Here is a 22,385-nt window from a genome sequence, read left to right on the forward strand (position 1 = left end):
GTATAAATTATGGACGGTTCAGGAGTTCAATAGGAAGATCGCGTAGTTGAGGTACCTGAGAGGAAATATCGAACAAGTTTAAGGGCTATTCTGCCTTAAATTATATTAATTAAATTGAACATTATTTTTAAGACTGTTAATATAAAACTAATAATTAAGTTAAAAAGTAAAAGTCATGCAAAAAGTGATAGTAAAATTCTGGTATTCTATTCCACCACAACACTCATAATTCCCTTATCCAATTTCTTACCATTTCCGTCAACTCCTCTTTTTTTTTTTTAACCCAATATCCACAAATAATGAACCTTCAGCTTCCACAGATCGTCTCCATGATCAATTTTCAATATTCATAAAACTGAAAAAAGTCACTTGTGAATCTTGATCTATAATTTTTTTTTTATAAAAACGATTTTTTCTCTCTTGATATCTTCTCCTAAACTACAACCAGATAACTCCAATCAACAGCTATTTAAATACAATTTCTTATTCTCCCAACTCAGATTCCTAGATATTCATTTTCATCTTTTTCTCTGTTCCCAGTTTCAACTGAGTCAAAAACCAACTTCTTTAATTTTCTCCCAGCTATGGCGTCTCTTGGATTGGCTCAAAGAATCAGAATTGGACTTGATGGGAACTCGGGTGTTGAATTCCCGATGATGGGTCGGTTGAATTTCGGTAAAAAACGAGTTGGGTTCAGAGTTATGGCCTCAGAGGGCCAGTCTGTGGAGCCCGATCTAAGTGTAACTGTTAACGGGTTGAAAATGCCGAACCCATTTGTTATTGGGTCGGGTCCACCAGGGACCAACTATACAGTGATGAAGAGAGCCTTTGATGAAGGCTGGGGTGGTGTTATCGCCAAAACGGTAAAGCTTTATTCGACTTTTGTAGTAGTACTTCTTTCATGGATCCTTTTTTAATCTAATATTTTTTTCAGTGGTGGATCTAGTGCCAGTTGTTCTGTTATCTGTTTGTAGTACTTCCTATCTTTTTATCAAAGTCTGATTAAGTAGGAAGACTAAAATGAAAGAGGAAACTAATTTGAGCTGTTGATTTGCATCTAATTGAGTATGCCAACTGCTCAAGTAAAGTTAGTTCAACATTTGGGAGAATGACATGAACTTATAGATCTTCTGAGATTGGAGATCATATTCAGAGGTGGATTCAGGATTTAAATTCTATTAGTTCAATCTTTAAGGTTCTTTGCATTGAACCCATTGTGCTTTAAATTTGTTGCAATTTTAGTAAAATTTACTCATAATTTATGCTCTGCGTCGAAAGTACCTGGTTGAGATAAACCAGGTACCATAACATTGGATCCACCCTGAGATCATCTATGTAGGATCTTGGATCAGTATGTGTGGAGTTTTCATTTAACTTGTTATGGAGTTCTGCATGTGCTGATTCTAGATCAAGTAAACTGTAAATAATACTTCTCTCCGATTCAATTTGTTCGTCTTACTTTGCTTTTCAGTTCTTAAAAAAGAATGTCTCCTCCCTTGTTTAACAATTCTTTAATTTCAACTTTTCATATGAGATGTTTAAAAGCTCAAAGATTAAATGACATTTTGTACTACTTATCTTTAATTTAAAACACAAAATTCAAAAGTCTTCTATACTTTTTTGAACTTCGTGTCAAGTCAAAATGGGACAAACAAATTGAAATAGAGGGAATAATTGTAACTGAAAAGTGTGTAAGCTCTTTTTACTTTTTTAAAGAATGTTTTTGTCTGACTGAAAAGTGAGATCAACACTTTTTACTTATTTCTGTTGTGAAAAGAACAGAGAAGAAAGACTTCCTTTTTTATTAATTATTTTTTCTTCCTTCAGGTGTCTTTGGAAGCCGATAAAGTTAAAAATGTGACCCCAAGATATGCTAAACTAAGAGCAGATGCAAATGGTTCTGCCAAAGGACAAATTATTGGGTGGCAGAATATTGAACTCATTAGTGATCGACCTCTGGAAACAATGCTGAAAGAGTTCAAGCAATTGAAAGAAGAGTATCCAGATAGGATACTTATTGCTTCTATCATGGAAGAATACAACAAAGCTGCTTGGGAGGAACTTATTTACAGATGTGAGGAAACTGGAATTGTAAGCATATGGGACTTAATGGATAAGATTTTGTTCTGCATTATAGTAGTGTTGTCGTATTGATTCTCTTTTTAGTTTTTATGACTCTCTCTATATTGATACTGTTTTACAGGATGCCTTTGAAATCAACTTCTCGTGTCCCCATGGTATGCCAGAACGTAGAATGGGTGCTGCTGTTGGTCAAGATTGTGATCTCTTGGAGGAGGTTTGCGGATGGATCAATGCTGTAGCCACAGTTCCAGTTTGGGCAAAGATGACCCCTAATATCACTGACATTACCAAGGTATTTCGTTATAGCATTTATAAAACAAAGCTGATAGATCGCTAAAATGTTCAAACCAGGAACCAATTTCATATGTCATGAAGGTCATAACTTCTCCTATACATCATCTATAATCTTCCTTTGTTACTAAAAAGTTCTCACGTTAACCCTAAAAGTAGTGGGAAATTGCATTGTGGAGCTTGTATATGCTGTTAGTTTTTTGGAAGACGGAGTGTGCCTCATTCCTCCCTAAATCAACCTGATGACATAGTGTAATTTCTTCTTTGGATCATTCTATCTTGCACCATTTGTGACCCCTTTACTTGTTTGGAGATTAAGCTTGGTTTTGTTTTAATGTCTCTCTATTGCATTTTTCAATTGTAGAGTCCTTACCAATTTGAATGAGGTCGATAATGACTGTTAAGGACTTGGGAAGTGTGATTGTGAGTTCTTTAGAGCTGTTTGATGATTATTAGTTTGGCGTGTAAGTGGACCACCTTGGCTTGAAATGAAGTGATATATTTATCATTAATAGTCTCTATGTCTGGATTAAACCATCTTCGCTTCACTTCCCTACTGTAATTATGGCCTCCCACTAGTTTGTTATTCACTCATGTCTAACAAGTTATCAAACATTCTTTCATGTAAAAGTTATTTCTTCGCTGTGTTTCTTATTTCTTCTTCTTGGATTGTAGCCGGCTAGGGTGGCTCTTAACCAAGGGTGCGAGGGGGTATCTGCTATAAATACAATCATGAGTGTAATGGGAATCAATCTTGACACCTTGAGGCCCGAGCCTTGTGTTGAGGGGTTAGTATCTCTACATAGAGAAGTATGCTGAATTAAAATTTTCTGCTTTTATGATTCCGGTAATTCATTTTCTACTGTTTTCCTTAGCTACTCTACTCCTGGAGGCTACTCATCAAAGGCAGTGCACCCAATTGCCCTAGCAAAAGTAATGAACATTGCACGGATGATGAAGTCAGAATTTGGAGATAAGGAGTATTCACTCTCTGCTATTGGGGGAGTCGAGACAGGTGGTGATGCTGCTGAGTTTATTCTTCTCGGAGCAGATACTGTACAGGTTGGATTAGAAATTGACCGTTTACTGTATGTTTGTGACTAAACCAAATTTAGGACTTTTCCTTGCCCCCTTTTGACCTTTACTAAATAAAAATTTCTTCTGAGCTGCGATCTAACACAAGTGAGAAATCTCTCAAAACAATTTAATGATATTTCGGTAAAATGGAGAAGAGACATGGGCAACTCCTCTTAATTTGTTTGTTTGTTCCTTTCTTATCCCCCCTTCCATCCTTTTTAGCATGGCATTATCTTAGAATGATAAAATCTTTATTGGTTTATTATGTAGGTTTGTACCGGTGTCATGATGCATGGATATGGACTTGTGAAAACATTGTGCTCTGAGCTGAAAGATTTCATGAGAAAGCACAATTTTTCATCAATAGAAGATTTCAGAGGGTAATCTCTCTCTCTTTCTCTCTCACACGCGCGTGCACACATACTTGGAGACATTAGATCCATCTAAATGTAGAAAGAATAGAATTAACGCTCAGCTGGAATATCAATAACTAGATTGCATTATCTAGTAGGTTCTGAACTTTCTCCCTATAAGATCCACTTATATGGTTTCTGTTAACTTGTCCCAGCACTTCAAGTTTGAGCTTCCCAGTGCTACTGCATAAAGCTATACGCTTACGTAGTAACTTATAACGATAAGAATTTCTTGTTTACAATTTAAATTTGTGTTATGCGCAGAACGTCACTTGAGTACTTCACGACTCACACGGATTTGGTGAGAAGGCAGCAAGAAGCAATACGTCAAAGGAAAGCGGTTAAGAAAGGTTTACAATCAGACAAAGACTGGACAGGAGATGGTTTTGTGCAAGAAACTGAAAGCATGGTTTCCAACTAGACTTGTAAACCTCTAAATGCACTTCTCATCTCATATTGTAGATCATGAATAAATCAATCTCTTTCATATATCTGACTGGATTGGTGTATAGTGACTTTGACCTCTTTCTTGTTCTTTGCTTATAGGACTTTCACAACTCTTGTTTTCATTTATTGTTATCTTTTAACTTGATTCAAAATACTTGTGTTTATGATGTAGAATCTCAGAATTTATTTTTAGTTACTCTAATCATCCAAAAAGCCAGTTTATTATTAGCGGATAGCTATATTTATATCTAAAGTATATCACTCAATGCAGATGTATATAATTGGGAGATAAAATAAATCATGAGTAGTGAAAATGCAGCTCCTTATTTTGAAAAAAATGTTTTTCAAAAAGTGCTTTTGGTGAGAATTTGTTTGTATGGTAGTTAATATTTGGTCAAGCTTTTAAAAAGTATTTGAAAGTATATTTTTTTTTTTAAAAAAGAAGCTATTATGTTAAGAATACATAGTTGATGAACTTCAAGAACATGATTCCTCAATTTAAAAGTAAAAAAGGACAACACCTTCGAGTGATGAGCAAACTAGAAATTTATTAAAACTCTCAAAACTTTTAGTAGACGTTCGATCATAATAAAATTAACTTTTAGTACACGTTCGGAATTGTGTTTAAGCTGTTATTTCACCTCAACACCAAAATTGAAATAGCAACAAATCAACATAAATTTTCTATCTCAAAGATCATTGAGACCACCATTTGTGGTTGGATTCAAATTGGGGGCGTGGGTATTGGTCAATGTGAAGGGCGATAATGGGGATATTGAAAGATTCAAAAATTCAATTAATAATATTGCAGAAGTTTGAAGAACAGTAAAATGAATTTGATGCTCAAACTTACGAGCAAATATGAATAACGTTGTTGATTATTTTTTTTTTAAGATTTTGAAGAAATGTCTTATTTGATTAATTTTTTAATATTTTATTTCACATATGTCATTAAAAATGTTGGGGAATAAAACATGTAGAGGTCGTTTGGTACAAAGTATTATAACACAGGAATTAGTAATGCAAGAATTAGTAATGCATGAGTTATTTTTATCAAGTGTTTGGTTAATTGCTTTCCACCTAATTTTGGATTTGGATTAAAACTTTTACAAAAGTTTCTTACCAATTATACCCTTGAATTGTTATAGAATTTTCTATTTTACTAGGACTTTGAAATGCTAACGAGCTGTTTGGCTATAATTAGTACTTCCTCTGTCCAAATTTATGTGACATATTTCAAATTTTGAGATTTAAACAAGAACTGTTATTTATTTTGACTTTTGGAGTAGTACTTTTTACGTTGTTTTACGAATACATAAAATTTATTTTTAACAAATTAAAGATTTCATTAGCAAATTTTCGATCAAACTTAAATTATTTGACTCTCGAAAAACAAAATATATCACATAAATTGAAATAGATGGAGTATATATTTTTCGGAATACTTTTTATTTTATTTAAAAAAATATATATATATTCATGAAAATTCCAAATCAAACTTGAAATTGTATTCAAATTTGAAAATGAGTTGCTTGTAACATATTTTTTAAAAAGCCTATTGGCTATTTGAATGGATTTATAGTTTATAATTTTTTTTTTGTTATTTTGGCTTAAGAATTAAGTGTATAAAAATATTTTTTTATTATTTTCGAACACTACAAAATTATTTTAAAACTATTTCATCTTAAAAACACTTAAAATAAATAAATTCAAACAAGCTTTAACTTACTTTTCACTTTTAAAATTCTACTGAAAACATTATTTTAATACTTGGAATCTATAGCCAAAATAGTTTCTCATCTCTTGTGTATACTAGATATTGGAGGTCGTGCTAGCATGTGCTCAATAAATGTCTTTATCTTAATTTATGTTATATAAATAAATGAAATTTGAGAGCCAAACAATTTTTGTTATAATTTATAAGTATTTAAAGTTTTTAATTATTATGATTTATAATATTTTTATATGATTTTCAAATAATAGATGTAACTCTTTTTGTCTGGCATCGATAGAATTTCGAAATTCAACCAAATTTCTAGTGTCATTTAAATATTTTTAGTAGTCAATTATTCTGATTTATAATATTTTTTATGTCGTTTTCAAATAAAATATGTTACTCCCTTTATCTTAATTTATATAACATTGATAGACGAGTCAAAAAAAAAATCTCAAGTCTTCACAAATTTTAAATTTGTTATTTACAATACTCTTAGTCATTTCAAATAATATATATTACTAATTTTGTCTCAACTTATTGGCACGGATAAAATTTGAAAGTCAATCAATTTTTTTCTTTGACTATATAATTTTTATATTATTAATTATTGTGATTTATAATATTATATTACATAATTTCTAAATATATAATTAAATTGTTAAAGATTCTTTTTAAATACTTAAGTGACTAAAATGCCCCTTAATAATGATGTAATTCCAAGAAACACAGCTGTGACATGTCCTCGTCGATATGTGTACTCTAGACTCTTATACTATAGTATAATTTAATTGGGCCGAGATAGATAACTATTGGACAATATTATTTATAATTGAGAGTCTTATTACTAAATTTTTAGAGCTCAAATTATCAAAATTCAATTGCTTTGATATTAAATAAGGTTATTACTTTGTTTTTTTTTTCTTTTCATAAATGACGTGTTTCTATAATTACAATGTCGTTTGAAAAAAATCAGGAACACTGAGGATGTTTTCTGTTTCGGTTCCTTTTATGATACACATTATAGTGTGTTATAGACAATCCATTGTTTTATTTCTCAACTTATCCTATTTACAAACCTAGTTATTAAAAAAATTAAAAAGAATAGATGGAATTCCGAATTAGTTAGAAATTCCACTTTAACATTTGAGTCCTTTTTAATCGAAATATTTAATTTCTTCTTTGGGTCCATAATTTTATTACATGCAAAATAATTTCTTTTGCCTTAATATCCTATATTTGAAGTTAAATTTAATTGAGTGTTTTATTGATAGAAATATCTAAGTTGAATGAGTTTATCGACACAAAACAAAGTTCAATGTGATTTTACTTGATAAATTCTCAAAGTTGAGTGATCTTTTGAGCAACAAACAACTCTTTTAAAATAATCAAATTTGTAAGCTAAATTATTTTAATAAATTTACTAATATAAATATAAAATATAAAATCAAAAAAATAAATAAAATGATTAAAAGAATTTGAGGGATATTTTTGTCTTTACATAGATAATCCCATGGTATTAAAACCTATGTATTATTAATACCACCAAATGGGAGGTATTAGTAATACATCATATAATACCATGTGTGTTGTATAACTAATCCATGGATTAGTTATATAAGGACCAAAATTCCTACCAACCACGGTACTAAATAATACTATACGTAATACATGGACTATTTCTCCTAATACTACCTATCAAACGACCCCGTAGTGATTTGTATTACAAACATACCGATAAGATGGAAAAGAATTTTTAAATGTTAAGTTTAAAAAGGTTTAAATATTCCATTGACAAAGTTGGGTATGCATGCCAAATGACAATTTGAGACAAGTAAAAAAGGCTCTCAAAACATTTCACATTTCTAATTTGATAAAGTAGTTTGAAAATATAACTACAATAAAGATAACAATCAAACTTGATCTTAATAGGTAAGTGAATGAGTATTTTAAATTTGATAGTACACATCTAAAAACATTTCAACTTACCTCTGCTATCTTAGTTCTTATTTGACAACTTAAATTACAACAATAATCATTTAGACATTTTCAATAAATATATATCACGTTAGCATATTTATTTAGATGTATCTCTAAATTGAACGCCAAATTAAATACCTGTCTATGTAAAAATGCCATTTTTTATTTTGGACTTTGACATTTTTTTTTGTTCGTAAAAAAATAACTATTCCTCCTCCCAAAATAAAATAAAAAAAGAAATGCAGGGGATATAAGGTATTATCGTAATTAAACCTAAAACCAGTGGCCGATTTTCTCATTCCAACATATATATAAGCATGTTTAACGCCTTTCATCACTCTTTCACTGAAACTAGGGTTTCTCTTCCGCAGCTTCTCTAGCCTCGCCTCATTCATCCCCTTCCCCCAAACCCCCCAAAGCAGCGCTAATCTCTTCTTCCCAACATGGCCGTCGGGTATATCGCTTTAACTCTCACGCTCTATTCCTGATTCTTCTTCTCTTCCTTTTGTAATTTCTAATGCTGTTTTATTGTCTCATTGTGCAGCAAGAACAAGAGGATTTCCAAGGGAAAGAAGGGAGGAAAGAAGAAGGCGTAAGTAGTACTAACACCGAAATCCTGGTTCCTTCTGTGTGTGTATGTGTAATGTGGTTTACTAATTTGTGTGAATGTTGGCAGGGCGGATCCTTACGCAAAGAAGGACTGGTACGACATCAAGGCACCATCTGTTTTTGAAATTAAGAACGTCGGCAAAACTCTTGTTACCAGGACTCAGGGTACCAAGGTATTTATTCCCTTCCCTTTTTTTTTTTGTTTTCCTTTGTGATTCTGCTGATATTGTGTTTTGATGCTTATTTTATAGTATTATTTCTTTTGAGTATTTTTTGCATTCTGTTTAGTTCTGATGTACAATGTTGACTAATTAACGAGAAGATATACATCCTTATGATGAGTGAATGGAGGAGAAATGCTGGTTATTGACTGTTTGTTACTTTGTATATCGCTAATCATGAAGAGTGAGAATTTTGTTCTATTGTCAATTCATCTTGAATTTACCAGTGAGGTTTTTTTATTTTATAATTAATGTTGCTAGTTGGAGAGGGATGGTTTGCCTTCTTACAATGTATCTCTCACCGAGTGCAAGAACTTTTACTTTGATATATGTACTATGCTATCAAGTTCCTTCATTTGAGGTTATGATGTGCCATTGTGATTCTGTAACTCATATCTATTGAACTTTGGGATGTCAATTACTTTGTTGCCATCTGTTTCTTCCTCGCTTCCTTGTAAGTCTGTATGCTGACCATAAATGTAGAGAAGTTTTTCACTAGCTTTTTACACTGTTTTGATTTGTTTTGTGATATCTGCCACTTGGGAGATTTCTAACTCCACCACCCTTAAAAAACAGAGAACTTATTCTTAGATAAAGGCACTGGGTATGTTGTATTCTTATATATGGAACTTGGGTTTTTCATCTCTTGGTATAAACAAGTTATAATTGTTAGTGCTTTTTCTGATGGGAATAATTGTTTGATATTCCTTTCAGATTGCTTCAGAGGGCCTAAAACACAGAGTATTTGAAGTTAGCCTGGCTGATCTTCAGAAGGATGAGGATCAGGCTTTCAGGAAAATCCGTTTGAGAGCAGAAGATGTGCAAGGGAGGAATGTTCTCACAAACTTCCATGTAAGATGTTCCTTTTAGTCAATCTTTTGTTCACACTGTTTCAGAGTCGTCACATATGACTGACTATATTGAGCTTAACTTTTTTATGTAATTACAGGGAATGGATTTCACAACAGATAAGTTGAGGTCTCTGGTCCGCAAATGGCAGACTTTGATTGAGGCCCATGTTGATGTCAAGACTACAGACAGCTATACTCTAAGGATGTTCTGTATTGCTTTTACAAAGAAGCGTCCAAACCAGCAGAAGCGTACCTGTTACGCCCAGAGCAGCCAGATTCGTCAGGTATAGTATTTTTGCTTGGTCTGCACTTATGCGAACATATATGCTTATTGTTGTCTTCATGTCTTGCGAAGTTCATTTTTGGTCGCTGACATGAATCGTCATCTTGTGTTGTAGATCCGCAGGAAGATGGTTGAGATTATGAGGAACCAAGCAAGTTCCTGTGATTTGAAGGAGTTGGTTGCAAAATTCATCCCTGAATCAATTGGCAGGGAGATTGAAAAAGCAACTTCCAGCATCTTCCCCCTACAAAATGTCTATATTCGAAAGGTCAAGATCCTGAAGGCCCCTAAATTTGACCTAGGCAAGCTGATGGAGGTATATTATCTATCTGTTCATCATATGCTGTAGACAATATATGCATTGTGAAGTTTACTGTCATTTTCATATTGTATAGCAGTAATTGTTTGGTTATTGATTGAGAGTTCTCGTCATAGGTTCATGGTGACTATTCAGAAGATGTTGGTGTGAAGTTGGATCGGCCAGCTGAAGAGACAGTAGCTGAGGCAGAGGCCGAGGTTCCTGGAGCTTAGACTTGTTTCATCCATCTGAGTTATGTTACCCAAATATGGTGGTAGTCTTTAGAGCATCACATTGTTTAAGTTGAGTTTTGTTGTGACATCTGAAAATTTTGCGTCTGGTTCTTTGCCTATGTTTTATTCATACATTATCATAGACCAAGATATGGATTTTCCAGCTGTTTTATCTATTACTAATTCCTTTCCCCTATGTTGAATTATATCATTGTGAAACTTGGTGATTCGTGCTATCTTTTGTAAAGCTTCGCAAGAGATTCATTTCTCTTAGTGGTTGCCTTTTCATGCCTTTTAATCTTTGGTGAAACCCAATGTGTTTTGAGGAGCTTGGAACATATAACTGTAGTTGCCTGAAATTACTCAAGCATATTCAACCTGAAGCATAAGCAATAAGTTTTCTAATTTTGAGAGTTGGGTTAATCAAATGAACATATTCATTCAACGGGGTATGTTGAGCTAGAATGTTTTGGTGCTGCTTCCTACTAAGTTTTAAAAAAAATATTTTTTATCTTCTTTTGGTTTTGACCAAGATGTTTGAGTAAGGCATGCAGCTTTTAATATGGACTTTGTGCGTAATTGATGTCTTGATGCTTTTATGACCAGTATACGGTCCCTGCTTTCTTCTCATCGTTTAGTTTGAGTTTCGATATTTTTAGAGCCCATTTAAGAACGTAGCTTTGCTTGTGGGGCTTGAACAAGATTGGGCTGATCTCGAAGTCTTAATAATCCTGATGTAACATCGCAAAGCCTAAAGACCAAGTAGTAAAATGATAATACAAAGTATTTAAAAATGTTCAAACAATAATTTGTAAGCTCTAATAACCGAACCAACAATATAGTATTTTTATATGATGTCAAACTTGAATTATATATCATTAAACTTGTATTAAGATCAACAGAACAATAAAGAGATACAATACGCAACTAAAATTTGTATTGAAAACCAACCATTGCCCCATATGGAATGACATTACCAACATTTGAAACTTTTGGATAGTTCATACTTAATATTTATTAAAATTATTAGTATAATTTAATTTTAATTTGCGACTTGGATAGCAACACTATATAAGAGTATAATCTTACAAGTATTTGTGTTGGCATTTTTTGGTTTAGAATTTAATTTTCAAAAATAATAAAAATTACTACCTATTTTTAAAAAATTGGGTGGCCTGCAACCCACATGGAATGGTTGGGTCCGTCAAATTACAAAACTCGCATAAACTAACCCACTTAAGTTCCTTGCACGTGATTCTATCAGATGTGTAGTATAGAACAAAGTCTATTTGATTATTGTTATCATGTTATCTAATGGGCACCTCTTTTTATATGTATAACTAAATCATAAGCTTAAATGAACTCTTAAATAGCATTTCCTTAATCATTTCTAATCTCCCAATAAATAACTACTTCTATATCAGTATATTGGTGGTCTTGAATTCCTTGAACCGTTGTGATCAAATAATCAAGATTATCGATCAACTAATAAAAAATGTGATACAAATGATATATGTTTGATGAAAAAATAAAATTTACTGAGGACGCACACATTGACCCCGATAAAATGTTACTATACTTTAATTGCGATAAAAGAAATATATTACTGCTAGCCTCTTAATTATATATAGATCACGATAACCATTTATTCTTTACTAGGACAATATACCAATAGAATTACATAAATATGAGCACACATACAAACAGAGAATATTCTAAGCCGTGTGACGGCCATCTCATCTAAAAGTTTAGATTAAACTATTAGAGAGAACACACTTTTAATTACTTAACTATATTCTCGACACACATAACTGGTGTACAAACATGCACATGCATCACACACTATATTACGTAGGAAAAGTTAACCAAAGGAATAAATGACACTGAGATTTCAATGCCAAATTCCAATTAGCAAATGACTTGCTATGTACGTACTAAGTTGCCACAGTTTGCAGCTTGGGCATGTTTTCTATTTTATTAGCTGCTTTAACTCCACAATTAGTATCATTTGGACACGTGGCTACGTTTGCTTTATCAGTAACAACCAGTAAACCTGCAAGCTTCACTATGTCAATGATTTGTTCTTGTGTAAGTTCTGGAAGCTTCTTATTTGCATTCATGTTCTCATCCTTCACAATGACTTCAGGCTTTTGCATCTCTGGAAGTTTCTGCTCCTTTATGACGGACTTCTCCTTTTTGCTGTATATTGCATAGAGTATAATTTGGAGTATTCCAAAGATGAATCCCAATACATTTGGAGCCTATAAAATATAAAAAAGGTTAGTACGTAAGAACAGTGATAATTATACAAGATATTGTAATGTACATGCATAAATATAAAGACTGAAGGGAAGATGATCGGAGGAGATGTGAGATATTGATTTTGGTGAGTCCGAGAGAAGTAGAGGTAGGCCGAAAAAGTATTGAGGAAAGGTGATTACACATGATCTGAAACACCTACGGCTTACTGTGGACATGGACCCTATACAGGGGATACAAAGGTCACAGATTAAGGTAGAAGGGTAATAGGTATTAGTTGCACCGTCTAGTTTCCCTTATCAGTATGAGTACTTCTTTTTTTTTTTTCCTGTCCTTGCTTTCTTATACTTCTTATTATTACCAAGTGTTTTCTTTTATTTCGACTATCATATTATTTGTTGGTGCGCGCTACTGGTATTTTCTACTTTATTCTTTTTCCCTTCTTGTTTTGTTATGCTTTACTTGAGCCGATGGTTTACCGAAAATAACTTCTCTACCCTCATAAGATAGGGTAAATATACGTAGGCACTCTCATCTCCAAACCCCACTTGTAAGATTGGGCGGACTCTGCATGAAGGAAAATTGAAGAAGTTGTACGATGAGTAGTGAACTTACAGCAATGTTAATATCCTTTAGTAGAAGACCATAGAAGAACCACATAACCGCACTTAATGTGAGAAAAACTGATAGGAGAAGTGGCATGTATTCCACACTCTTGGTCTTGATGACTTGCCTCTTCATGAAATCAAATAAGAAAAACACTCACAAACTTAACACATAAAGAAGGAAAAAATAATACTCCAATTGAATGAGAAAATTAAAAATTGCACGTAAAAGCTTACCACAATGCCTAAGGGTGCAACAAATACACACAAGGAGAAAATAAGGCAAACCCATCCAACAATTTGTCCACGAACGACTCCTTTGAATAGAAATTCAGTAACTAGGACTATTGCACCAAATCCACCAACCACAGATAACATGAGCATTTTTATAGTATGGACCTGAAAAAAAATATTAAATTTTGACGATCAAAGTTATATTTTCTTTCCTTTAGAAATAAGAAAAAAAAAGGTAAAAATTAAAATACGTACCCTGGCTTTCTTTGGTGCGTAGAAAAGGTAGAAACCAACGTAGATGGTCTCAATGAACATACCAAAGGAGTTAATTGTAATGAGTAGGGGCATGTTGGATTTCAAAAGTGCATAATATATCCAAAGCATAGAACTAAAGAGAGCAACCACGTATGGAATTGATTGATACCCTTCTGTTGATTTCTTCTTGTAAATGTTATAGAACGTGGGTCTATTACAAGTATGATAATATGAGTCAGTACGATTATAATCCAAATATATGCTGAATTTTTTCAAAAAATAATACTATAAGTAAATGGAGACTCACATTGGAGAAAGGAACACAATGAACGAGACAATGTTACCTGCAAATTGAATTTACCAAAATTAAATAAGAAATGAACGATCATGAGTTTATACGTATGTAGTGAGTATTACTTTCGCAACTTGTTGATATGCTTATGTTTACTCTTACGAGTGAAGTTAGAAATTTCGTTAAAAATGTTCTGTTAAACTAATTAATAACTAATTAATAGAATAAAAACAATTAATTAATAAACAAAGGAAGAAGAATGTATGTAGACTTTTAATATTGAAGGAGAAAAGGGGTATAATATACCAAGGACACCAAAAGCAAAAGCGTAGTGACCAAAATCAACTGCCATCTCTCTCTCCTTTTGTTTTTTCTAGCCAAAGAATTGCAAATTTCTAGCACTGTTTATCACACAATGCTAGAGTTGCAAATGATGACAATCAAGTTTTCTACTTGGCTGTGAAATGAGAGGTAGACTTGGCTCACATATTTATACAGCCAAGGGGGTATGAAAAGTAGCTAGCTAGGGTGCATGCAATTATTGAAATTAAAGATCCTTTTTCTTTTTCTTTTTGTTGAAGAGAATTACCACATTGGTGAGGGATAAGATCTTTGGAATTCTTATATGGCTCAGACAATCCTCTTCCTTTTTAAACTAAATTTTGGAATGTAAATTAGGTTCAAAACCTAATTTAATATGATGTCAGATTCAGCCAACGCGTAACTCCAAATCGATTGAGGAGGTGGAAAAACCCCCGGTCTCGGACCAATTAAGAGGGGATGGAAATACTCCTGATCCATGAATGTGCATGCTCCAATTCGAAAAAGGGTCCGAACATGGGATGAGGGTACTTTACGACGTTGAAGAGAAATACCACATCGGTGAAGGATGAAATTCCCAGACTTTTAATATGACTTGGACAATCCTTTATCGTTTGAGTTAACTTTTGTGGTGTGAATTAGACCCAATAACTAGTTTACACTTTTATTATATTTGGACAAATATTTAATCAAAGTGATGTAAAAGCACTCATTATGCTCAAAGTTTAAGGGTCCCATCCATGAGCCTCTTTTATTATGTCACCCCCCAATCCTTAGGAGCACTATTACATACAACTCGTGCTTTATTGTTTTTGAGGTTTTAATTGTTTTTGAGGTTTTATTCTTTTTCAATTTTGGTACAAAATGAGCCACAAATAAAAAAAGAAGAAGATCAGCTTAGAAATGATATTGGGACCAAATAAAGACCGCAATTTGCATCAATAATAAAGAGGAGATCAATTTGCTGCATGGCTGATGAATGCAGGATATGCTTCGTTTTGCTTTTTACTGTAATAGGCTTATCTTGTCCCTTTGGGTCTTTTAATTCATTTGTATAATGTATAATGTATAATGTATATTAATGAAATGAAAATAGTATATAGATACATTTTCTACATTTCTTAAATTTGTAAGAACTTGTGACATGTTTAATTAGTCTAATGTGTTTTTCTTGAATCAATTGGCTGAAATTGCACAAGAACTTAGCTCATATTGAAATTTGTCCATAGCTTTAGGAGTGTCGAAATTAACCCATAAAAATATGATATTCAACACGCCTAATTTGGACCCATCGATCTAGTAACTTGATCGGACTTCTTGACTCCTCTAATTCAGCTCATCTAAAAGTTGAATTGTTTGGCTATTTAGGTCAAATTCACCTATGAAAAACTGTGTCAAAGTTATTTGCGAATAATTTTCTTTGTTTGATATGTTATATATTGTTAAAGTAAGGAAGAAGTTTTAATAGTTTTATTTTATAATTAAACAATTTATAAGAAAACAAACAAAGAAATCAATACATGGTAAAAGTTGGCCGGGTAGACTATCATTCATTATTTAGCTAGTCTATCTTGACATAATGTCCCAACCTTGATTCGCTTAAGTTTATCGTGCTCAAATTCAATTCAATATTTATCGCCCATATATACGTGGATTATGCTTGTTACTATGATTGAATCAAAGATATTTCGTAGCATCTTCTATAATTAATATATTGCTACATATATTTGTGGAACGTATAATAGAAAATTTTAACTGAATGAACTCATAAATAAACTTTTGATTTTACCATAAATTAAAGACTACCACCAATTTGAACGTTCTAATTATATTGGTTTAATATTTATATTACAACATTAATACGTACATACATACCACGTATTATATACACAATTGCTTGTTTGATTTTGATTTCTTATGTAAAAAGTAAAGACACATTATTGTGATTAAAAAGGGTCTCAACTTTTATAAAGTAAGATTACAAATTTGAGAGATAGAGATCCCAAGATGCATTTTGATCACATCCTCCAAATTGCGTGGAGAACTCTATTTTTAATACTTCTTATTATAAGGTTGTAATTAATGAATTAATGGTCCAACCCCACCCATTCCATTATTTTCTACAGTTTAAAGCATATTTACCTTTTGAAGATAAAGTTTAAGTCATTTTAAAATCGTAACGATTGGTAATTTAATATAATGTCGTATACGTATGTATATATGTCGGCATATACCTGAATAATTAATTCCATAATTAAAAAGTACACATTTTACATGCCCATGAATTTTGACTCCATCGATAATTAAGAAGATGGTTACGTATAACTAAAGTAGCGTAAATTAACATACAACAACCAAATATTATCATATGTGAAACTCCTCTTTTTTTTTTATAAATTTAATAATATGGGTTAATTTTAACTGAATCATAAGTTAAAGCGAATTCTAGAAGAGTCTTCCCGTTATCGTCATTTCTAGTCATATAATCATATCATCTGGTTAAAATAATCCGTATCTTTACACGATTTAGAAGGTGTCCCATATTTTTTCAAAATTTGCTTTAACTTCCACAGTTAATTCATAGTCGTGGAGCATACACAAATTTCGAATTCTCAATTCTCTACGATGTCTAGACCATGATATATTTATTGCATTGATTCGAATTCACATTATATTGTATACACCATTCCAACTTCCAAAAGGGCAGCATGAGGGATGTCTAGTCCAATTGGAGTCTCTCTACAATTTCTATCAAGAAAATCATAAGCCATGACAAGAAATTGCTTCAATAAATTCGATCCTTTGCGTACTTTCAAATGTGAATTCCCCAAAAAATAAGCAGTGCCACTTTCCCTTGCATCAACAAGTTCTTGTAGTTCTTTTCTTACTGATGAATTCATCTTAGGACTACTTTCAGGCAACACAAATCTAATTTTTTTTCTCTTTGTATGAGTAGGATTTTGATTTTCAATATCTGTTACTTGTTGACAACTTTCACCTCCAACAATAGGGACTAATGCATTTCCATTTGTCCCTAAAATTATCATCCTTCCCTCTTGCACGATCAACGATTCATCATGTCGTTCCTCTCTAGTGATGAACTCGCCTATAGAGCTAATAATCTGATCCTCGAAATCGTTAACATCCCTAACATGATCACGATATCCATATCGAACAATGCATCTGTATATCTTGTATTCCTTGTGACCGATCCTGCCTATAAGGTATCGTTCATTTTTGGGAATGTATGCCATGGGTAAAGACTTGAAGGAGAGTAAAATCAGCACTTGATGGAATGCAGGGAGGTTAGTGATGAAATGGGAGAAAAAAGATGGGATTCCTGTCACAATGTTAGTATGGATGAATCCAATGCCGGGGACTCTAGAAACTCCAAGTCCGGGACTTAGGTCTGTCAGCCAGTCCACAGTCACTCTGTTCTCTACATCGAATTCATACTTTTTGATAGTACCATAGTGCCAAGAGACCATAATTGTCATGAAAATCAACGAGAGAACAACGATGCACCAAGCTCCCTTGGTAAAGTTCAAGAAGCACGACAATAGGTACAATGCTTCAATTGAACCAAAGAATAACAGAAACAAAACAGAGAGAGACACACCATTCTTCTCCCATTGCAGTGCTAAAATTAGTGACATAAGACAAGTAGTCACTAGCATTCCACAAATAATAGCTAAACCTGGAGCAAAAAGCTTATGAGATGTCACTACAAAGGGCATAATTTTTTTCAGAGAGTACCAAATTTAAACATTTCTAAGTGCTAAAAAACCAAGAGAAGTGAAGTTATGAAGCAATACCTGTAGCATTTGCAATAGCTGATATGTCTCGAAAACCTATCAAGATTGACAGGCTAAGGATCATAAGCATCCAATTTGCATCAGGAACATAAACCTGTCCGCGGACTTTATCTGATGTATGGATAACTTTGACTCTCGGGAAGCAAGCAAGTGCTTGACACTGGTTTATGATGGAAAAACTTGCAGTGATCGTAGCTTGGCTACCCACGAGGGAAGCAAAAAGGGACAAAATTGTGAAAACATGCTGAAGGTGTCCTGAGCAGTTGATGACTGATGATTAGAAATTCGAAGGAACAAGCCAGTACCATGACATGTAAAAAAATCATCTATTGAACTTACTATGTGTCACAGATTCACTAAGATGAGCAACATCATCTGAAGAGCCGAGGTGTTTGGAGAAGAATGCTGCTTGGCCAGCATAACATAAGACAAGGGCTGGATATACCAAAAAGATAAAAGTGACCTGCAAAAAAAGCATCGTGTGAAAACTTGTAATCTCCATGTTAAATGGAACGACTTTCACAAGTACCTTAATAGATCTCTTTGAAAAATGACCTAAATCTGCAAACATTGCCTCTGAACCTGAAGAATGTTAGAGTGTTTGATGTATCAGCAAACTTTGGTATAGGAAGTGCTAGGAGATAACTGATGAATACAAGGCACTTCCACATCAAAATGGAAGTGAAATACATAAGTTCCAGTTAACACAAACTAACCTGCTATACATAAGACAATGTTGCTTAGAAGTTTCACACTTGTGATATCTATTTTCTTAATGAACCTAAACATGTATGTTGGGGATATCGCCCAGAGGATTTGAGGATGATGAATTATATTGTACAAGCCGAATCCACTAATAAATAAGAGCCACACGATAACAATTGGAGCAAAGAAGACACCGATTCTGTTGGTTCCATACCGCTGCAGCATGAAAAGGCAAACCAAGATGGCACAAGCTACTGGAACTGGTATAACTGAAAGTGTCATTTCACATAATCTAAAATATATTAGTGCTATTTCATTGTCCAAAACAGAAAGGTACAAGTTAGGAAACTTACATCTCTTTAAATACTTGTCAACAGATTGTCTTGCATTTTCTGAAGAGGTAACTGATAAAAGTTGTATAAAGAAAATCAGCTACAAAGTTGTATAAAATATCTTGCATGTTAAGTAAAAGTAGTAATACAATTCTTACATCGGGGTGCCAATTTTGACAAGGAACGTCTCAGATTTGACGTTGCTGAATAAACTGAAACAGAAAATAACATTCAAAACCTGATCCTAATCATGTGAAAGTAGGAGGTAGTGATCAGCAAAATGCCCAAAGTAGTGAGAAGTAAGACTAACCTGAAAGAGCAGGGGTAAAAATCCCATCACAGATTATCAAACAGGAACCAAGCAAAGCCAAAAGTAAGAGCAAGTAGTGACTGCTTTTATATCTTCCAATCGCTCTTCTTGCCCTTGATTCCACCTTCACTTTAGAAGCGGTTCCTTCCTCTTGATGCATAAACTCCGTAGCACTTGTATCACTCGGGAGCAGACCTACATTGGCACGCCTACAAAGTAGGGAATACAGAGCAAATGTACCACCTACAACAAATCACTAACTATTAATACGATTTGAACGTATTATATCAATGATAGCTAGATTTTTTCGTTATGTACCTTCTCCGTTATCATCAGCCTTGAAGACAATAAAGGCATATTTCAACAAGGGAATGATGGTTAAAGTCCAAAAAACAAAGGAGAAGAGTTCATATATCTGCTGTCCTGATTTGATATGGCAAGGATCAATCGAACCGAATGCATACAACGGAGTAGTACTTAATCGACCATATACTACTCCGAGGCTTTGAAACGATAGAACAACCGTATGTCTCCATGTTTCTTTCTACAAAATTTCACCACACACATAGGAATAAAACATGAATATTACTTATAGCATAGTGCTGAACTATGTTGCTCCACTCTCCAAAACTGATGTTGGATCCTTTAAAAATGGAGGATTGGGCATGTATCCGTCGTCATTTTTGAAGAGTCCGAGCGACATTAGTGTGCTAAATCTATGTAAAGACATTTAAAATTGTCCCACCCATGGTGGATGGGGATCATGTAAGGACATTATACACAGCCAATTTTAACTTTTGAAACTGAAGTAGCTGGAGTTTCAAATACTGTTTTAAATCATAGTAGTTTTTTGGGAAATCAAAATCTTTTTTCTTAATCAAAGAATATATTTTTTAGAGATTTGAGGTGCTTGGCCCAAAATCAAAAGTAGTTTTTTAGCAGTAATAGAAGCAATTCTTCTATTATTGAGAGAAAGTATAAATACGTATTCCGGACACATACTTCATAAAATGGTTGATGCATATATTTTGCTAGGAGCAATAATAACCGGGATTTGAAATCAAACTCCTCGGGAGGGTAGATGGAGTGATTCTCCCCAACCAACAGAGGTGATAGACCACCTCATGGCCAATGTGTTTAATTTTTTTCAAAACAAAAACAAAAATTTCCTTACAAAAAAAATTATATTTATGAGATTGTTACTCAATAATTTAACCCATATATCTCTAAAATATAAATAAATAAAACTCGTTCCTCCTCTTCCCATTTTTGCGTATATATTTATTGTTTTAACTATATTAAGGGTGTGGTGCACACTTACCTTAATAGCATAATGAATGGACACAGGGCTTAGTGAAGGATCCATATCTCAGTTAAACAAAGCAGAAATGCAAGACAGCCTTTGACAAATTTAAGGTAACCATCCCAATTTCAAGTGATAATTAAGAGAGCTAGAACATTAAACATATAAGTTCTTCAGAGGAATCGGTTGATACGAGGGAGACACACGTTAATAACAAGGTCCAAGAATATATATAGACTTTTGAGAACACAAGAAATTAAAAGTACCAATGTATTTTATTTTATTTTATTTTTACTTTAAATGTTACAGAATTAGAACAATTATGTATTACTAATTAATAATGCATAAGATTCTAAAAAGTGGACTGAGTTATATATAAGTGGAACATAATCAGAATAAACTTTTGTTGTTGCATCAAATGTTCGGTTTTTGTTAGGACTGGTGAAATGAAGAGTTTTTAATTATTCACATGCCATGCTGAGTGCTGACTGGTTGACCTAATCATTTTCCACACAAATTTTTCTTTTTCCTAATCTTTTTAGGAGGGAAAATGAAATTTGTAGTAAAAAATTAAGATTTTTTTTTTCACTCAAAAACTGTCATATATTATTTCATTATGGACATAATATGCCCAAAGGAAAGTTCGGCATCATTTACAAAATTAAGAATAATATACTTGTAAAAAATGTTTACATAATTAGATACTTATAAAGTAATTATAAGTGGACCTGCTATCATATATCAGTATACTGATAGAGCAAAGAAATACATTATCGATATATATAATTTAAATACTTTATTTTATATAATTACTGTTTCTGGTATTAAATGGTTTCATCATTGCTTACTGTGTTTACACACAAAAAAAGGACCCATTTTATTATTTCGTAAATTGTTGCCTAACAAAAATTGGAAACAACTACAAAGTGACAATTGAGTAATTCAGTAGTCTCATTTGGGAAAACCGATTCATTTTTATTTTATAGTTTTTCCTTCAATTGCTTCAAGTGTAGGTCCTATTTCCCCACATCTGGAATATTCAATTATTTTCTCAAGCCTAGAAAGTTCCGTATGTACTGTGTTAAAAGTTTGTTAATTTGCCTTGGTAACTAAAGTCTAAAGATGAATAGAATAATAATTAGTATATGCTTTAGTGAGCATATGTGGGAATTTCTTTTGGTTTCTCAGCCTTATCGAACCTCTTGACTAATCCTGATTCATAAAGCATAAAACACATTAAAAGGGAAGTGATCCCACTAATATTTTTTCTTCTATTTGTGACGCTCGAACCAAGACCTATGGTTAAGAGAGAATATTCTATCACAACCCTTGGTGGTGTTAGAACATCTCTAGAACACTTTCAAGGAAACATCTGAATTTGTTATTCAAATCTTGGCATGGGCATGGTCCAGTTGAACTGGAAAAACAACAGAAGGAAAATTGTATTAATGAAAG

At 33.0% G+C, this 22,385-nt stretch overlaps 4 protein-coding genes across 4 annotated transcripts; 2 read left to right on the top strand and 2 right to left on the bottom strand.

Annotated features, from left to right (window-relative positions):
• Positions 1-285: 285 nt before the first annotated feature.
• On the top strand, positions 286-4,484 carry LOC125858091 (dihydropyrimidine dehydrogenase (NADP(+)), chloroplastic). Its single transcript, XM_049537772.1, has 7 exons — positions 286-863; positions 1,828-2,091; positions 2,204-2,374; positions 3,049-3,161; positions 3,249-3,435; positions 3,721-3,830; positions 4,128-4,484. Exons 1-7 carry the CDS (start codon positions 585-587, stop codon positions 4,282-4,284), a joined length of 1,281 nt encoding a protein of 426 aa, XP_049393729.1. The 5' UTR covers positions 286-584; the 3' UTR covers positions 4,285-4,484.
• Positions 4,485-8,317: 3,833 nt separating this feature from the next.
• LOC125858100 (40S ribosomal protein S3a) lies at positions 8,318-10,695 on the top strand. The gene is made up of 7 exons (XM_049537782.1): positions 8,318-8,458; positions 8,549-8,596; positions 8,681-8,786; positions 9,549-9,686; positions 9,784-9,969; positions 10,084-10,284; positions 10,404-10,695. The coding sequence occupies exons 1-7, from the start codon at positions 8,448-8,450 to the stop codon at positions 10,497-10,499; spliced, it is 786 nt and encodes a 261-aa protein (XP_049393739.1). The 5' UTR covers positions 8,318-8,447; the 3' UTR covers positions 10,500-10,695.
• A 1,357-nt stretch (positions 10,696-12,052) lies between these two features.
• On the bottom strand, positions 12,053-14,740 carry LOC125858099 (bidirectional sugar transporter N3-like). The gene is made up of 6 exons (XM_049537781.1): positions 14,451-14,740; positions 14,160-14,196; positions 13,853-14,063; positions 13,601-13,762; positions 13,374-13,493; positions 12,053-12,760 (listed from the first exon to the last, which is right to left on the bottom strand). Exons 1-6 carry the CDS (start codon positions 14,494-14,496, stop codon positions 12,434-12,436), a joined length of 903 nt encoding a protein of 300 aa, XP_049393738.1. The 5' UTR covers positions 14,497-14,740; the 3' UTR covers positions 12,053-12,433.
• A 2,382-nt stretch (positions 14,741-17,122) lies between these two features.
• On the bottom strand, positions 17,123-21,122 carry LOC125858087 (potassium transporter 2-like). The gene is made up of 10 exons (XM_049537769.1): positions 20,949-21,122; positions 19,946-20,171; positions 19,628-19,870; positions 19,476-19,529; positions 19,339-19,389; positions 18,997-19,254; positions 18,810-18,862; positions 18,620-18,743; positions 18,281-18,535; positions 17,123-18,162 (listed from the first exon to the last, which is right to left on the bottom strand). The coding sequence occupies exons 1-10, from the start codon at positions 20,991-20,993 to the stop codon at positions 17,135-17,137; spliced, it is 2,337 nt and encodes a 778-aa protein (XP_049393726.1). The 5' UTR covers positions 20,994-21,122; the 3' UTR covers positions 17,123-17,134.
• Positions 21,123-22,385: the final 1,263 nt, after the last annotated feature.

This window comes from Solanum stenotomum, chromosome 3 (assembly GCF_019186545.1).
Source record: "Solanum stenotomum isolate F172 chromosome 3, ASM1918654v1, whole genome shotgun sequence".
NCBI lineage: Eukaryota > Viridiplantae > Streptophyta > Magnoliopsida > Solanales > Solanaceae > Solanum > Solanum stenotomum.

Bases quoted from the DNA above. Each gene is read 5' to 3' on its own strand.
- LOC125858091 (XM_049537772.1), top strand. From the start codon at position 585: ATGGCGTCTCTTGGATTGGCTCAAAGAATCAGAATTGGACTTGATGGG. The intron at 3,436-3,720 runs GTTGGATTAGAA...TTTATTATGTAG, and splicing joins TCGGAGCAGATACTGTACAG to GTTTGTACCGGTGTCATGAT. The intron at 3,831-4,127 runs GTAATCTCTCTC...TGTTATGCGCAG, and splicing joins TCAATAGAAGATTTCAGAGG to AACGTCACTTGAGTACTTCA.
- LOC125858100 (XM_049537782.1), top strand. The intron at 9,970-10,083 runs GTATAGTATTTT...CTTGTGTTGTAG, and splicing joins AGAGCAGCCAGATTCGTCAG to ATCCGCAGGAAGATGGTTGA. The intron at 10,285-10,403 runs GTATATTATCTA...TTCTCGTCATAG, and splicing joins ACCTAGGCAAGCTGATGGAG to GTTCATGGTGACTATTCAGA.
- LOC125858099 (XM_049537781.1), bottom strand. From the start codon at position 14,496: ATGGCAGTTGATTTTGGTCACTACGCTTTTGCTTTTGGTGTCCTTG. The intron at 13,763-13,852 runs GTACGTATTTTA...ATTTTTTTTCAG, and splicing joins ACGCACCAAAGAAAGCCAGG to GTCCATACTATAAAAATGCT. The intron at 12,761-13,373 runs GTAAGTTCACTA...TATATTTTATAG, and splicing joins TAAAGGATATTAACATTGCT to GCTCCAAATGTATTGGGATT.
- LOC125858087 (XM_049537769.1), bottom strand. From the start codon at position 20,993: ATGGATCCTTCACTAAGCCCTGTGTCCATTCATTATGCTATTAAG. The intron at 20,172-20,948 runs GTAAGTGTGCAC...GAAATTTTGTAG, and splicing joins CCATTCATTATGCTATTAAG to AAAGAAACATGGAGACATAC. The intron at 18,536-18,619 runs GTAAGTTCAATA...TCAACTGCTCAG, and splicing joins TAGTGAATCTGTGACACATA to GACACCTTCAGCATGTTTTC.